The following is a 17,585-nucleotide window of genomic DNA, read 5'->3' on the forward strand; positions in this document are numbered from 1 at the left end:
GGTCGCATGAATTGTGATGGAGATTGTGGTTCGTAAGGGAAATCAGGCAAAGCAGAGAAAGAGTGGTTCTTGCTGCCTCGACTGATCTTGAAATTTTGAGTCAGCGACAAACAAACACGTCAAACTGCCGAGTCATGTCACCTAAAATGCGGAGGCAGCCCTCCAAACTTTTTGATCGGCCTTCTACAACACAACTCTTTACTTCCGTTGCCCTCCTCCGTCAAGCACGCTCTTTGAGCACTCTCGACCGTCATGGAGTCCCGTACGGCGCCGCGGGTCAAGAACAAGGCCGCCGCGCCTGTCCAGATCTCCGCCGAGCAGCTTCTGCGAGAGGCAGTCGACCGACAGGAAACCGGCCTGCAGGCGCCAACGCAGCGGTTCGCCGACCTCGAAGAACTCCATGAATTCCAAGGGCGGAAGCGCAAGGAGTTCGAGGACTATGTGCGCAGAAATCGCATCAACATGAACAACTGGATGCGGTATGCGCAGTGGGAACTCGAGCAGAAGGAATATCGTAGAGCAAGGTCGATCTTCGAACGGGCGCTGGACGTGGACAGCACGAGTGTTGTGTTGTGGATCCGATATGTCGAGGCGGAGATGAAGACGAGGAATATCAATCATGCGCGCAATTTGTTAGATCGGGCTGTGACGATTCTGCCACGAATAGACAAGCTGTGGTACAAGTATGTGTATATGGAGGAGACGCTGGGCAACATTGCAGGCACGAGACAGGTCTTCGAGCGATGGATGAGTTGGGAGCCTGACGAGAATGCTTGGATGGCATATGTCAAGCTCGAGAAGAGATACGGCGAATACGATCGAGCCAGGGCTATTTTCGAGCGCTTCACCGTTGTGCATCCCGAGACAAGAAATTGGATCAAGTGGGCAAAATTTGAAGAAGAGAATGGCACGAGTGAGCTAGTACGAGATGTATTCGGCATAGCTGTTGAGACGCTGGGAGACGACTTTATGGACGAGAAGCTCTTCATTGCATATGCAAGGTACGAAGCGAAGCTGAAAGAGTATGAGCGGGCACGAGCGATCTACAAATATGCGCTTGACAGACTCCCAAGATCGAGGTCGGCCGCCCTGCACAAGTCCTACACGACATTCGAGAAGCAGTTTGGCAACCGGGAGGGGGTCGAAGATGTGGTGTTGTCCAAGCGAAGAGTACAGTATGAGGACGAGCTGAAATCAGATCCGCGGAACTACGACATCTGGTTCGACCTGGCACGGTTGGAAGAGACTGGAGGCGATGTCGAGCGAGTCCGCGATGTGTACGAGAGGGCGATTGCACAAATACCAGCATCACCCGAGAAGCGAGGCTGGAGGCGGTATATCTATCTCTGGATCTTCTATGCAATCTGGGAGGAGGTCATCAATCAGGACCCCGATCGAGCGCGGCAGATCTACCAAGAATGCCTGAAGATCATCCCGCACAAGAAGTGGACCTTCGCAAAGATATGGCTCGCGAAAGCCCAATTCGAGATCCGACAGAATCAGCTACAGGCCGCTCGAAAAACACTTGGGCAGGCGATCGGGATGTGCCCAAAGGATAAGCTGTTCAGAGGCTACATTGACCTCGAGAAGCAGCTGTTCGAGTTTCTGCGCTGTCGAACGCTCTTCGAGAAGCAAATCGAATGGAATCCAGAGAACGGACAGGCATGGATCCAGTTTGCCGAACTGGAGCGAACGCTAGACGACGCAGAGCGCGCTCGAGCAATATATGAATTGGCAATCAACCAGCCCAGCATCGATATGCCCGAGCTGGTATGGAAGGCCTACATCGACTTCGAGGAAGAGGAAGAAGCTTACGAGCGGGCACGAGCACTGTACGAGCGTCTTCTAACCAAGACGAACCACGTCAAAGTCTGGATCAACTACGCCCGCTTCGAGATCAACGTGCCCGACGAGGGTGACACGGGCGAGGAGGACGGAGTCGTCAGCGATGCGGCCAAGGCACGAGCAAGAGCTGTGTTCCAGCGCGCCCACGACCTGTTCCGAGACAAAGACCTCAAAGAAGAGCGCGTCGATCTCCTCAACGCGTGGAAGTCGTTCGAGGAAGCACAGGGCACGCCGGCGGACGTGGAGAAGATCGAGAAGCAGATGCCGCGCAAAGAGCGCAAGAGGAGACGCATCGAAGAAGATCGGTTCGAGGAGTATATCGACTATATCTTCCCCAGCGACGACAAGCAAGCGGCAAATCTCAGCAAGTTGCTGCAGAAGGCACAGGCTTGGAAGCAACAGCAAGCAGCGGCGGCGACGGCGAATGGCAACGGCACGAACGGCAGTGCTTGATGTCGTCCAAGTTGGCTTCTGGGATGTTGTCATTGCGCCTCGAGGGCGGATCCTCAATTTCCGGGCTAAGCGAAATTATGCGGGGAGCCGACAGTGTGGTAAATTGGTTATGACGCGTTGTGATGCTCGAAAGGCATCGCAATATGTCATAATATTGATGTCTGTTCAAGATTGCTCGGTGGTCAGCAAGTCAGCAGGCAGGAATCGTCCAAAGCGCGCACATCGTATTTGCTGAGCATTGTCACGAGATTTAGCCGCCATTGTCAGCGTGCACCTTCAAGTACGGCGGTTGGGAAGGACCGCGTGACAATGGTTGCCTTCGCATTGGGCGGTGCCGTTCTGCGACTGTCACTGGCAACGCTCGCGAATCGAAGGCTGGGTGAGGCAGATCTGCAGCAGCATGCAAGCCTACCTTCGACATCAGGTTGCCCTCTGCATCTGTCGTTGGACGCATCCACCGATATGTCTGTGGCTTTTCTGCAGACGTTCTTGGTGTCTTCCCTCCTGCGGAGTCCTGCATTGGTCAGATTGACTTTTGACTAGGAGCACATCTGAAACACCGAAAAGCTCCATTTTTCAGGTACAGCGTCATGCCATTCGCGGACTTCTTGCATTGACAGACGCTAGGGTGCTTAGCTCACCATGCATCCAGGGGTAAGTCCTGCGCTCAAGGCCAAATTCCCATCAAATCATGTCGCAGAGGAGTCGAGATGCGGCCATGGTGTTACCGCGGATGGGTGACGGTGACGAGGAACCGTGAAGAAAGAAAAAAGAGTGGCAAGCCTGGCTGCACGCACGATGACATGATGTTTCCTGCTGGTGCAGGGAGGGACTGGGATTTGCTGCTGGGTTTCTGCAGCGGCCGTTGGCGCCTGAGACAAGGACAAAAAAGTAGAACTGTCTTCGTCGTCGCTGAGACTGCGTTGAAGCGCAACTCGCCACTGTATAACATCGACAACTCTGTAGCACGATCTGGTGTTGCTTCTGATAGAACGTGGGAGTGTTCCGAAGATCGACAATCCGTGGTACCGTGTTTGCATGGTGCTAGCCGAGAGCCACAGAACCGGCTCAGCGTTGTCCGGTACCTGACTTTTCTGGCTTCTGCCGATCAACGCCCTCGCTGGCTCCCCGGCACTGGGCATCCTCGTCTCCTCACTGCGACCTTGCGGACTTCGGCATCATTCACCATCTTCTGCGATTTGACTCTATACTCTCGCTTCTACGCTTTATCTGCCTCCGTTTCGAGCATCATTCGAGAAGATCGCGGCTCGCGCCTCGTATCTGCCCACTGTCAGGACAAACTGTATACTATATCTCCCAGCATTCCACACGCGCGTCCGAAAAGTTTGTGCCGACAGTACACGATCAGTCGAGCTCTTCCAGCTACTTGGAGCCCTAATACTATACACGTTCTCGAACCGAGGCCACATTCTCCCACCTCGATCTCGAAAGGGTGCTCAGATCTCCTGCTGGACAGTGTAACGCACAAGGAGTCGGGTCTCGGCGCTGCGACGAATTTCTCCCCGCGAACGCGCCCACTGATCAGCTCGAGATCACCGCCAAACCGTCGGAATCATTGTCATGAGCTGACGATCAATACTGCTACGGATCTTCTCACTGGAGGCCAGCGATGCCTGCGCCAACGCCGCCGAAATCCGTCAAAGGCTCTTGCTCGGTCATCAACGGCGACACACTCTACGTCTTCTCGCCTGACGCCTTCCAGTCGATCCAGCTACAGGACAATTCAACATGGCAAGAGCTGGACAGCGGCGTGTCGGTGACAGGAGGAGCCTGTGTGACAGCAACGATAGACAACAGCGACAATCAAGCACTCTATGTGATTGGAGGCACTACGAATTCCTCAACTAGTGGCTATAGTGGCCTGCAGCGATTCTCCTTCGATGACAACAGCTGGGAAACAGTACAACTACCTTCAGATGTCATGCGGAACCGACTGCGGCATGGCGCAAACTTCATTCCCAGAGACAAGAAGCTCGTTGTGTATGGCGGGTCAGCAATACAAGGCTATACAGGAGCCTCTTCAGAAACTTTCACAATCGATCTCCAGCCGCCATATCCAGTCGCTGGATACTCGTCGAACAGCGCACCGCCTGCCTCGAGACCCTTCATAATGCCTTGGGGAGACGACAGTGTTGTGTATACCGGTGGAAGTAGCACGAATCGCAAAATCTATACTTTCACAGCTGGAGGAGGATGGGTTGAGTTCAAGTTGGACTTGCCTCAGCCTCTACCGGATCCATCAGTCGCTCAGGTCAGTATGTTCAATCTAGCCGCGGATGCGTTCGAAGACATGCAGGTCATACAAATGGGACAGGAGCCAATAGGTGTGACATCGTACGTTATACTGGGGCCAGGAGCACAGCCACCAGCAACAGTTGAGACCATCGGAGCAGCTACACCACCGTCGGTGTTGGCTGCGCGGCAGGAATCGCTCAGCAATTACCCAGCGTACAATGGGAGCTCTGTGCCAAGTACAACAAGGACGGACTTCTCAAGTGCGCAAGGAAACAATGGAATACTGGCTTTGGTCGGAGGCGACGACGACGGCTCAGTCACATTCTTCAGTCAGGCCGACAACACTTGGGTAGCCGCAGAGCAAGTACTGGGTGATGCGCCGCAGCAAGTCATACAGCCATCGACAACCGCGCCCTCATCGTCCAGCACAACTCCCACTGCCACACGGACAAGCTCACCAAGTGCTACATCTGCGGCGGCGAACAAGAATGATGGCAATGGGAGCCGCACATGGACGATCCTAGGTGGCGTGCTTGGTGGGCTGTGCGGACTGGTCGCCATCCTGATCATCATTCTGCTTTGCATACGGAATAAGCGCCGCGAGAAGAAGCGGGCTGAAAGCAAGCACAAGTCCTATCCTGCCGGCAAAAAGGGCAGCTCTGACTTTGATTTCGAAGACGGCATGCACCCGCTCCGCGAGAATGGACAACCAATGGCAGATCCCCTCATGCCTCACAAATAGGCCCACCCGTAATCGATACGACTCGTGGCTCGGCGGCCATCTTCTCAGCACGTCCGAATGAGAATCTCATTCGCCGAATCTCATCAGACACGCGGTCAATACCAGATACGCAGGCAGCGACGTACGGTATCTTCCGACGGGACAAGAGCCCGCTGGCGAAGTCATCGCTGGCCATCTCGAAGCCCATGAATCCTCACCTCGGAGACTACCAGGAACGTCCCAGTATCGATCTCGGCCGCGCAACTCCTGCCTCACCCACTCATCCCGTCAATGCCACTCCCTTGGTTGCCATACCCTCCCGCAACAAATCTCAGCGGAAAACCGACGAAGCGTGGGCGAAGTACTTCACGGGCGAAAAAGCAGATCCCGCCGCAGAATACAAGCAGCCATCCCCACCACCAGCACAAGTACGCCACACAAGATCACGTAGCGGCGGCAGCGGCGGTTTCTGGCCCGGCTCCGGCGCCCCCACCGGCCCAGTCGCACCCAAATTCGCCTTCCGTGACTCGGCCGGCAACACCCTCCAAACCCGCTCCGTCGGCACCTCCTCGCCGCGCTCGACCGGCCCCCAAGAACCCAGCACGCGCCACTACGCCGCCGCAGCGCCCAAAACAGGCCGCATCTCCAACGCCAACTCCCTCAGCAGCAACGGCGACAGCGAGTACGAAGACCAAGAAGTCGATCCAGCCTTCTCCTCCGGCATACCTGCCAGCGTGCAGGGCGGGCATCAACGCGACACATACTCCGGAAACTGGACCGTTACGGGTCCCAACGGGCAGCGGATCAGGTCCGAGTATAACCCACCTCCGACGGCGTTTACGACGAACTCGAGTGGAGGTAAGAGTACGAGTACGGGGAGTAGTGGGCTGGGCGCGACGATTTCGAATTTTCCGATGCCAAGTGGGCATACGACGCCGGGTGGTGGGATTGTGAGTCAGGTGCAGCATCCGGCGGCGAGCCATCAGCGGAGTACGAGCAGGCAGGGGTTGACGAGTGGGTACTTCCCTCCTGGTGCGCTGCACCAAGGTGAGCAAGAGAGGAGTGGTGTCAACACGGACGTGAGTTGGTTGAATTTGGGGCAAGGAGGGAGTGGTAATCAGAGTAGGAAGCGATAGGAAGTGGACCGGTTCTCCTTTGTCAACAGCAGCGGCAAATCAGCCAATCATCCCAACGCAGCTGAGCTGGATGCCTCAGACGACGTTGAGATGACAAACATGCGGCCCGACATGCTCTACAAGTACCTCCTGGACGAGGTCGGGCGAAAACAGCCGAAAGTGGTAATCAAGCGGAACAACAACAGTTCGGACGGCGCAGGGGCAGTTGCTTTGTTGGAAATAATGGATGGCTACGACGATGGCAGCGGTGCTGCAGTTGGCGCGACGGGAGAACTGGTCAGCAAGAACACAGGATTGCGTCTCAGCAACGCAGCTGAAGTCAGAGGAGCAATGAAGGTTTTGTTGGCGCGGGCAAGGACTGAGAAGCATGTTCATAACAAGGGACGTGGGCGGCAGACTACTAGGGCAGACATCGACCTACACAGTCCATTGCCCGTCGCGGCGGTCCATACAAGCGAAGATGGCAGTCTGCCACCAACACCGCACCTTCCAGCGTTCGCGGCAACGAAGGTTGCAAGGCATGAGCTGCTGCGAAGAACCACTGGAGCTGAGGATGAGAAGAGGTTGACGATGTGATCTGCTGCACAGACAAGTGAAGAAGGAGCAGAGAATCTGTACTCTACATCTCTGGGACAATCTAAATGGGCGGTGGTCGTAATCAGGGATGGGTGATGTGAAAATGATCTAATGTCTGTCTGTCTATCTACCAACTTGATTTTATCACAATTGCATTCTGCCGGCTCCGTGTCATCAGTTAGTACATTTGCTGTCTTCGTGAGTTGAGGTCGAGACCTGAAGTGTGACACACATGCAGCATGTCTAGCAGTTATATTGCTTGGGTTCTCGGCAGACCGGATGACCCGCACTAGCTAGCATCGAGACAGTGGATTGACCACCAAAATGTCGGTTTCCGACCTTTACTCTCTCCCGTCTTAGAATGCCTAGCCTGTGGCTCAACGAGGAATCCCGACAGTGTTCTATTGCACGGATGCTTATGCTCGGGGAGGCAGAACCGCCATGGGGAGGGCGAGTACTCGAAATCAGCTCTTGTGGACAACGAACTCGAGGTCACTCAATTTTGGGAGTGGGATCGCGGAACGGGTGTCGATGAATAGAGGCCGACGAAAAACTTGGGCTGGCTTAGGCGAGAGCATAGCAGAGGTCTGTAGCAGGAGATGAGGGGTGGAACGTCGGCTTAAGGTCTTGGCGGAGGTGTGTTTCTTGGTGTTTTGACGAAATGCCTACCTCAGGTATACAGTACTGGCGTCAATGCCGAGCCTGACTGGAGTGAATGGCACCAGTTGTCGCCGAAGCATAACGTACAGCGCATAGTGAATGCTCGTTGGACTGAGATAGTGAAGTGACTGCTTCGGTTCGCCGCGGGCTGCACGATGTCGACATGGTATAAGTAGTCGACTTGCCCACGACTCCATCTACTCTCTTGCTTCGTTACCGCATGTAACTTCGACTTCACGAGCTCACCTGCCATGCCTTGTTAGCACTTTGCTGCCTGGTGGGGCGCGCTGCTTGGTTATCCAAAGCTTCGTGTATGTTTCACTTGAGGTCGACGGTTTGGTCCTGCTGAGTGCAGCAACTGAGTCCTCATGCCGATGGCCTGCGGGTGTTTGATCGAACACTTCCGAGCATCTTGACACATGCCCAGATGTTAGAACGTTGATACTGCGGAGAGCATCCATTACTTGGAGAGCTTTCGTCGTCCCACCAGGTAGCAGTGGATGCCACCATTAGCATGACAAGTTATGCCGAACATGCATAGTTGTTGAGCTGGTCGCATTGAGATGAAGTTGAGAGCACGGCGGGTACATATAGCTTTGGGATCAACGCCAAGGTCCGGTTGAAAGCGAAACGTTCGCTTCACTTACTAAGTCAAGGGATACTCACCTTTCAGTGAATCATTCACGATGTGGCATTCACTTCGTGCGTGCTTGTTGAGTGACCGTCGCTCGGCTGACACATTGAAAGGTTCGAGTGATCTTCGAGCATCCAATATTCGTCGAGATTCTATGTGCGTGCCTCTCCGGCGGAACGAGCTTGACGCTGGCAAAAGTTCGAGCAATTTCGAGCATCCAATATTCGTCGAGCTTCTGTGTGCGTGCGCTTGATGCGAAATCTTGGTCCTCTATTGCTCAAGTAAGCTTCCCGATGTCAGGAGCAGCTATCCGCCTGTCGCAGCCGACACGCTTTGTGGGCGGAGATGCTGATTCGTGGGGACTGATAGGCACTGCAAGTCATTTTTGACCTTGTTAGGCGAAGCGATGTGGAGGTGGTGGAGGAGTCCGCCATAACGTGGGCGAGTTCGTGCGAACATGCCAATCCCACGCTGCAGGCGCAATGCAATGAGGTGAGGAGAAGAGACCTATGGCGGATGAGGAGCACGCATGCTGCCAACAATACGATGAGGTAAGTGTTGAGTCACCTGGCTTGAGGAGTCCAAGGCGAGGGAGGACGATGATGAAATGAGCTGCGACGCGTCATGGAATCCAAGTTGCTGCTGACTGACAGAAGTACCCATGTACTCCATAGTAAGAGGCTTCCCGTAATATTGGCTGAGACGACATGTCAAGGTCCTCAGCAGTGGACAAGCAGCGAATATGGGAGCTTACGATAGCCATCAACAATCAAAAATCACCACATGATAGTGATCACAGGGCGATGACCTTCTCCGTTATCGTACACAGGTAAAGCATATGCTGAATGGTGATTCCGTCTCGTCTTCGTGGTGTGCATGGGAATACTGGATCTAGGCCCACTTATTGACTTTGGTAGGGGCCGTCTTAGCCCGGAGTTCTGGGCAGCTGCAGCGGCTTGGTTCTCACCTGCAGGCATCGCACCCAGCTTGCTGCACTCATCCAATCATCCTGTCCTCGTGCGCCCCCCCTCACTATCAATCGGCTACACTACAAACTGCTTTGTTTCCTGGTTTCCGTTTCTTCGTTCCTATCTTCCCATCTTCCAAACTACAAGGGAAGATATACCTGATTGTATCAGGTCGACTGGTTCATCAAGTCGTCCTGTAAACCATACACTACACGCCTGCTCCTTTATCGCGTCGCGCTTCTGGTATCAGACCCGACCAAGCCCATCGTCTTTCAGCTCAACGTTTCACTCAGCCAACGCGATTCCATCACAGGATCACTTCCCGCGCGTGTTCAGGTACGATTTCGTGACGATCGCGACCAATATTGTCGTCGTCGCTTCACACGTCATAACTGCGCAGGCATCGGCTGACTCATATCTCAACCCACCAGATCTCAGCATCTGAACCATCAAACGATAGCCATGGCTTCCCAACACGTTTCTGCCCTCGGTATGGCCTTGAATGGCAAATCTGGATCGGTCAACGTTCCAAAGTCGCGCGATAAAGTCGCCACCCGGGACTCCTTAACTGGTGTACCCAAACGCGGTGGCGACCAGCTCCCAACGCCTCCTCACTCCCTCTCTCCTAATCTGCCTGCGAGTGGCGACTCCGATCTCGACCTGAAAGACGCTCCGGCGCTACAGAACGCGCTCAATGCCGAAGCGCTCGACAGTCTCGGTGATCTCGACAGTGCTGGTGCTATCACCCCGTCCCTGCTCGCGAAACATCATCTGCCCGAGATCTTGTTGTCTCATGGCCCACTCGCCATCAGGCACATCATGGGCTATCTGACTACGTCAGTCCCTGGCTTCTCCCGTATCACCTCCGCAAAAGCGCGTCGCTTAGTTGTCGCTGCGCTCGAAGGTCGTGGCAGCGGCGACGGAGCAGGCATCAATGGCGATGTCGTCTTCGATAAGGTCGGCTGGGGAAGATGGGATGCGCGTCTTCGCGGCCAGCCTCCTCGTGATCACGGCTCATCCATCACTCCGCCGGGCAGCCTTCCGAACTCATATTCCAAGGCCTGCAGGTTCCGCAGAAGTCTCAGCACAGCGGCTCGGACGCCTTCGGTACGAGCTTTACCGGAAATTCGGCCGTCTTCTCCCACTCCGAAGCCGAGTACGACGATCGCGATGCTCTCGAGCACGAGGCCGACAAGATGTCTCTCGACAACGCCGGGTCTGAGTACGCGTCCTCTGAGCCTGGTGAAGACATCGAGATCGATCTCGGAGAAGGCGACTCCACCGACGAGGAAGACTGGCAAGCCATTGGCGCTGAAGCACTGCGTGCGCGATCTCTCCCAAAAGGTGGTGTCCGTCGACCTTCTGGTGGCGGACGACTCTATCAACCCATCAGAACATATTCTACAGCGTCACGGTATCGAGCAAAGACTCCGGCATACCTTGCGCAGTCGGCTCCATCCCATCCGTACAACCTCGCTAATCAACTACCACTTGACGCTGGCGTCAATTCTTTCTCCGAAAAAGCAGCGATTGAGGCGCTGCTCAGCCTTGGACGATAATCACTTTTAATACTTCATATCTTTGGACGGCTACCACGACAAGGAAAATCTCGGTTCTGCCGTTCCTTGGTCCTGAACTCGCCTGGTGCTTCGGCTTCGACCACGACTTGACTCCCACATCTCACAAATCCCTTATTAATGACGACCTGGAAGCCTGCACTCTTGCGCTGTTGGCTCGGTTGGCGGACGAACGAGGCACACTTTGGACTTTCTTCAACAATCCTTCAGACTTCTACTATGTCAATGTTACCACCATTCCTTTTCGGCCGGCCTTCAACTCGGCCAGGCTCTGATACTATCACCAGACGATACGACCCCATTATACCCTCGCATGATTACGACATACAATCATGCACGACTCCTGGCAGCCCAGGACCAGCAAGCAGCGAATTTGTGCTGCTATTCTACATTCTCAACCAGCATATTTAATACTCACCAAACAGTCTTCTCCTCTCCACAACAACATTAGCGGTCGCTACCGCACAACATGCCAAACCGGTCTTCTTCATTGAACGATACTGGTATCCGATGCAGTTCATCCGTCATATTCACTTATCGCACGGACTTGGACGTCGAGAAAAGGGAAGGAGCTTTGGTGCTTTTCGAAGCAATAGGGATCACGCGGAGGAAACAAGATCCGAAAATGGAAGGAGCGCTTCTCGATGCATACGATCAACATACAACGACCGGTCGGCTTTCACTAGCTCGGCCGGCAGATGATTGCTTCTGGACGAGGCTCGTGGCTCATGGAAAGGTGCTCGAGAGAGTAGGAAGACAACCGAAAGGAGGTGGCCTGAGATGGCACCGAGGATCCTTCTATGTATTTGTCTCTTGCTGCTTGCTCGTATGGACACGACCAGGCCAACGGACGACAGGCGACGATGACTGACTGAGATGTCAGAGCCGCTTTCGCCGTCCTGTGTCTATACCTCAAGCATTCCTACCATAGCTGACAGGCTGCCACTTGAGCTAGCCGGTTTGAATCAATCAACCTCTCTCAGCCCCTGTTGCTCCGAGTTTCCTGTGAGCAAGCTTTCCTAGAATGTTGCGTTGGTAGGCCAGGCGTGTTAGCGCCTTGAGACCTCTCGCCTAGGCCTATTTGTTCAGCCTCAGCCACACTCTACAGCGCTTTCGCAATCAGTAATGTGCATTCGTCTGGCTGTGCCCGAGTAGTAGCCACATCTTGCTCAAGACAACTAAAAACCATTTCTACACTGACGGTATGGCTACCGCGGGCGCAGCGAAACGCGTCGCTCGATCGAACCAGCGCCTGTACCGTGATATGTGCAGTGTACGGTAGGTGGTAAGCGCCTCACGCGCAGCGCATGGTACTTTATTCAAGATGCTACAGTACTTCCAAAATATGGCACAAGAGACGAGCCGCAAAGGTCTTCCCTCTAAGCTTGACGTTCTTGCTGGCGCCCATGGTGCGATGTGGGCAAGTATGCTGCTGCGAGTTTTACTATTCAGATGTCATTTCGAAGGGTCGCAGCTTCGAATGGTTTTCTACACTATGCGGGCAGTTCATGAAAAAGCGGAGATCGCATTGTTGGAAAACCTGTCTCGGACAATCGTGCCAGAGCCTGGTCAGCCTCAATTAATCTCCCGCGCCACAGGGACCGGCGTCACGGTCAGCGAATTCACATACGTTTCTGTTCCGATAAAATGCCCCTCCCCAACATGATTCTCATATAGCTTTCTGTTGCCTATCGACATCTTTGCATATTGACTTTGCAAGTTCAAAAGATGTGTTGCCATCAACATCACTCATGTGTGCCCAACGAGACACGCTGGCCCGATTGTACTGGGTCATGCATGGTCCAGTGCCACGTGCAGCAGGTCTGCATACGCTGCCGTACTGCCTTTCACCCTCACAACATAGACTGGGGTACTTCGATCCCTACGAGCAGCGCACCGGCCAACTCCTCGCAACGCCCTTTTGAACTGCCGGGAAACCAGCCGATGGGCAGCCATCGATGGGCAGCCCAGATATGCCAGTGCTTCATTGGCGCTGCTCACAATCACACGGCACCAGCCCAGAATCCACCGTTGAATTTCCAGGCAAATACTCTCGCGTCGGTGCCTTTCGAAGCATTGCCGCCTGCCCATAACCACACTCCGCCAGCCCGAAACCCACCGGTCGTTTTCCAGTCAAACACTTGCGTGCCACCGCCTTTCGAAACCTTCCCATCTGCCGTCGCAGCTTCGCGTGGATGGGAGCAGTCAATTTCACATGCTGCCAGGGCACCCAGCGGGCGTCCTGGCGACACGAGAAGCCCCCCGGAGGCTGCAGCGAGTACTCAGAGTCAGCAAAGTCGACACACACCGAGCAGAACCCAGCCGTCCTATGACATCAGGCGCAATGGTCGAACAGTCAAGAGGTCCAAAGGAATCAGCTGGTGGCTTTTCACTTGAAACCCAACTCGGACATGCAAGTGCTGCAGAAGGGCGGCACGAGCAGCCTGGAATACCGGTCTCATTGCCGTCGAGAGACCTAGATTGGTATACCCAGCTGGTGCACCTCGATTGCCCTGAGCGCAACACGAGTCTCGACCGACGAAGTATGTACAGCGACACGCGCACCAGAATGGAGAACCGATGTCCTGCGGCCAGTCGACGCAAGCTGTATGGACTGTGCACGAGCTTTAACAACTCGCCAATGCTGATGTATATTATGATGAAAAAATGTTGGGGCGTCCAAAACGTATTGTTATTTACTGTGACGACCGAACTTTGAGCGCTCTCGAGCGATAAGTACAGACATATTAGGATAGTGATGACTGCAGCAGCAGGAAGGAACGCAGGGAGTCGAAGGTGCCAGGCTTGTTACCGTTACATCCCTTCATTTTGCGCGAGCGATCTGAATATACTGCGAACAATCCCTATCTGTTTCAATTAGTACAGCTGCCGCAGCCACATCAGTGCCATGTAAATTTCGATAATTGTTTCCAGTATCGCTGAGACGACGTCAAGAGACGCAATCGCACGACCACTCGCACGTCGTCGCAACATTGGAAGGAGAGAACTTGAACTCCTGGATCCAATTGACAAAGTTCTAGGCTTGGCGAAGGGCTGTCCCGTGACGAAACAAGGCAAGGCAAGCGAGGCTTGGCAACAGCTTTCTCTCTCGTCTGTGATTGTCCCATGTTATTGTACCATCTACATCGCTAGCGTTGGCCGTCAGCTAAATTACATAGGATCTGTGTCACGATAGTCTTATTTCTGATGGTACACGTCGCTCGACAGATTGCCCCCGAGATAGGCCGGACACGAGGGCAGGAAGTTCCTCTCCACGGCTACGACAGCGAATGACATAATTGCTCAGACGATGCTCTTAACTTGCTACTCGCATTTCGAACAGTGCGTGAGGCATTGTGGTGAGCTTGCGAGCAGATCGCGGCATTTCGACGTCCCCGTCGGCCGTAGCGCCGCAAGATCGATCTTGTCACCTGCGGTCATCCCTGTTCAGCCCAAATTCACAGCGACATCTCAGTCCCGCATTCCTTCGCGCGTGCCTTGTGAGACCTCAAGTAACGACATCAGGCCCGCCTGCTATCATTCTCTTAGATCAACAATTCCGCGCGTCGTGCCTCTAAGTAAGGCGTCAGGCAGGCGTTTTCCCGGGCAACCATTACGTTCTTATCCCTTGCTTCGGTGTCTGCCGGTCATGAATACTTATTAATGCTGGCGTTTGGTCATAGCGTTGCCCTCGCAGCGTGGTAGCTGGACTTGGCGCTCAAAGTCTGGACCGTTGGCATGTGCCCGACCTCATATGTATCTCGACGTACTGTTGAGGCTGTCCCAACCCTCACTCAAAGCAGCTAAGTATCAGATTGACGTGCAGCAATAACAAAAACAATAACAACAACACACGAGACTGGCAGTTCTATCCCTTCCCATTCGGTCCAGCGTAGGTATGATGGTGAAGTAGAACACAGGCTGCCGCCTAATGGATGAATAATGGTCATCGTCCTGAAGAAATTCCTTGTTCCGCTGGGTACACTGATTACTGCTCATGCTCACCAAGTACAATCTTCCACAACACTCGAACGTAAGTAGAACAAATTCATTTCCGCATCGTCGACAAGCGCACTCAACATGCCTGCCTTCGACATCGACCGTGGCTGGCAATCACATCCTTGTGGGCAAGGTACCGCGGAGGACTCAACTCCTTCTGGTCGCCCAATACTGAGCCACGGACTAGTCTCCCAAGGTTTGTCTTCCGGCGGAACTGCTCACACGGCAGCGGAGCGCCTCAAGGTCCCTTTGAGCTGTCTGCAGATCATCCAAACAGCAACTCCGGACCATCAAATCCGGAGGCCAAGTATCCTGGTACTGAGACTCTGAGCGAGCGCCAACACCGCCACTTAGACGCTACGACTCCGGGTATCCGTTGCTCAGGAACCTGCGCCTGCCAACATGCCATGTGCTGCATGTCGGTACCCGGAATGTCATCAGTGCTTGAACGTTCTCAACATCAGCCACATAATCTTGGTAGCCCGCATCAGACCAATGTCCCCGCACAGGGGCGAGTTGTTACCACTTCAAACGCTACACGTTGTCAAGGGGCTGAGGACTTGCCGAAGAAGAAGCAGACTAAGCGGAGAAGAACCACGTCGAGCGCGTCAAGGCCCTCCTACGAGGTCGTCGTCAAACGCAAACGCGACGGCCAGGAAGGCCGAAACGTCCCAAAGGCAAATTCCTGCTGCTTCATGTAGCAACAGCTTTCCCGCTAGCACGAATAGGCGCTGAGAAAGCTGCGCGAGGCACAAGACACTTTGGCTTGTCCTGCATGGTGGTGTTGTCTCCAATTGCTGCCGACACCCCCTGTAAGCCCTGGCAGGCACGCACACATGCCAAAGTCAAGCAATCAAGCCGGCAAGATCTTGCACTGCCTTCACCAGGCCTGTCACCACGAACAGAGATGTCACGTCTCCCGCCAGGACCACATCACTCTAGCCGGGTGCACAGGCCGACTGAACATACTGCTGTAATCCGTCTTCGGCACATCCGCATCAGGATCGACCTGCTCCCACTTCACTCGCCGCACCAACGTCGCCACAATCCCCAACAGCTGCGCGTACGCGAACGTCTCGCCCACACACCGATGTCGTCCGGCACCGAAGGGCAGGTATGGCGATGATGCAACCCCGCCTTCTCCGCTCGCTCCACCACTGGCAGCAGCAGCATTGATACGCTCTAGCATTGTTGGGTCATCCCACCTCCTCGGATCCCACTTCAGCGGATCAGGGAAGAACTCAGCCTGTCGACTAGGCACACCGGGCGCGGAGAGAAGGATGTGGCCTTTGGGTACTACCGTGTCGGTGCCGGGAACGGGCATGTCGCGTTTCACCTTGCGCATAATGCTGTGAATCGGACTGTGCAGACGGAGGGTCTCTTTGATGACGTTGTTGTGCAGTTTCAGGTTGGGAATGGCATCGAATGTGAGCACTCGGTCAGGGCCCAGTACGGCGGCCTGTTCAGCGTAGAGCTCTTCGATGAGCTGTGGTTGGTGCGCGAGGTGCAGCATGATCCATGTGCCTGACGCGGCGGTGTTGTGCTGGCCGCCCATGAGGAGGGCGATCATCAGGTTTGCAAGTTCTGGGTCGGACAACGGCGTTCCATCCTTGTAGGTCGCGTGGAGCAAGGCGGAGATCATGTCTGCTTTCTCTTCGTCGTGTTCTGGTTTGGTGGCATTCTCCTGCTCTGTCTCCTGCTCCCGCCGTTTACGAATGATATCCAGATAGAACTGCTGCATGGTCTTTTGCGCACGATCTCGCCTCCAGTTGATGGGTATCGGTAGTCCAGGCAGCATGAAGTTGACGGGCGCAAATCCGTCGTCGAGATGCCTGTATACGGTCGCGAAGCTTGAATCGAACAATGCGCGCACCTCCTTTCCTTGCAGACTGCCCGATGCCGCGTACAGGGAAATCTCCGAAAGCACCGACGAGATGTCGATCGCACCACCATCCGTCTTACCTCTGAACTCGGGACTAGACTCAAGAAACAGCTCCGTCTCCTTCACGAACAGAGGCACCATCTTCCGCATTCTCCCACCCGTGAAACCCTCCTTCAGAAACTTCTTCTGTTCCATAAACCGCTCATTCGGCACATCATACACCACACCCTTGCCGAACACGGGAATAGTCAACGGCCCGTACACTTCCTCCGCATTCAAATCGCGATGCTTCCCATTGAGGATAAAATTGTTGCCATCAGCGCCAAGGTAGACCGTGACTTTCATGCCAAGAAGCGTGAAGGTGAAAATGTCGCCATACTTGGCGCGGCAAGCGAAGAAAAACGCATATGGATCGGCGCCGTAGGAGACTGTACTGCCGATCAAAGGGAAGAGGGAGAAAACCGTGGGTGGTCGCGAGCGATTGGGCAGCAGGATTTGTTGGGCGGTGTGCGCGATCACGCTAATGAGGACGAGCGTGAGCAGGCCGTAGAGGATGGTGCTCAGGGCGACAGCCATCTTCGACCTCCAGGCGTTGCGAAGCAACGAGCTCAAGGAAGTTTGTCTGTCCCTTGTCACCTCAACATCGTTGCATTGAACCGTAAGAGGAGTTTGAAAATAGGAACGGGCAAGGCGTTGAGCGACTTTAGGCGTTCTGCATGCGGTTGCCTTCCGGAATGCCGTATATTCTAGCCTCTAATTCCGGACAAGTCTTAGTTCAACGAGCTGGTCAAAGCCGGGCCAATCATACGACTGGTGTGCCACGCCAACTAGCGCGACAAGGAGACCTGTGAGCATTGCCCTGGCAAACAGTGTTGATA

General features: G+C 54.5%; 5 protein-coding genes across 5 annotated transcripts; 4 read left to right on the plus strand and 1 right to left on the minus strand.

The window, feature by feature from the left end:
• Positions 1-252: 252 nt before the first annotated feature.
• Positions 253-2,298, plus strand: AB675_5324 (Pre-mRNA-splicing factor clf1; the record flags this gene model as incomplete). Its single annotated transcript, XM_018145530.1, has 1 exon — positions 253-2,298. The coding sequence occupies one exon, from the start codon at positions 253-255 to the stop codon at positions 2,296-2,298; it is 2,046 nt and encodes a 681-aa protein (XP_018001838.1).
• A 1,630-nt stretch (positions 2,299-3,928) lies between these two features.
• AB675_5325 (uncharacterized protein) lies at positions 3,929-5,296 on the plus strand (the record flags this gene model as incomplete). Its single annotated transcript, XM_018145531.1, has 1 exon — positions 3,929-5,296. One exon carries the CDS (start codon positions 3,929-3,931, stop codon positions 5,294-5,296), a length of 1,368 nt encoding a protein of 455 aa, XP_018001775.1.
• A 185-nt stretch (positions 5,297-5,481) lies between these two features.
• AB675_5326 (uncharacterized protein) lies at positions 5,482-6,987 on the plus strand (the record flags this gene model as incomplete). The annotated part of the gene is made up of 2 exons (XM_018145532.1): positions 5,482-6,354; positions 6,412-6,987. 2 exons carry the CDS (start codon positions 5,482-5,484, stop codon positions 6,985-6,987), a joined length of 1,449 nt encoding a protein of 482 aa, XP_018001919.1.
• Positions 6,988-9,711: 2,724 nt separating this feature from the next.
• On the plus strand, positions 9,712-10,808 carry AB675_5327 (uncharacterized protein; the record flags this gene model as incomplete). The annotated part of the gene is made up of 2 exons (XM_018145533.1): positions 9,712-10,252; positions 10,309-10,808. 2 exons carry the CDS (start codon positions 9,712-9,714, stop codon positions 10,806-10,808), a joined length of 1,041 nt encoding a protein of 346 aa, XP_018002152.1.
• A 4,927-nt stretch (positions 10,809-15,735) lies between these two features.
• On the minus strand, positions 15,736-17,283 carry AB675_5328 (Eburicol 14-alpha-demethylase; the record flags this gene model as incomplete). The annotated part of the gene is made up of 1 exon (XM_018145534.1): positions 15,736-17,283. One exon carries the CDS (start codon positions 17,281-17,283, stop codon positions 15,736-15,738), a length of 1,548 nt encoding a protein of 515 aa, XP_018002049.1.
• Positions 17,284-17,585: the final 302 nt, after the last annotated feature.

This window comes from Cyphellophora attinorum (genome assembly GCF_001299255.1).
Source record: "Cyphellophora attinorum strain CBS 131958 chromosome Unknown Contig8, whole genome shotgun sequence".
NCBI classification, from domain to species: domain Eukaryota; kingdom Fungi; phylum Ascomycota; class Eurotiomycetes; order Chaetothyriales; family Cyphellophoraceae; genus Cyphellophora; species Cyphellophora attinorum.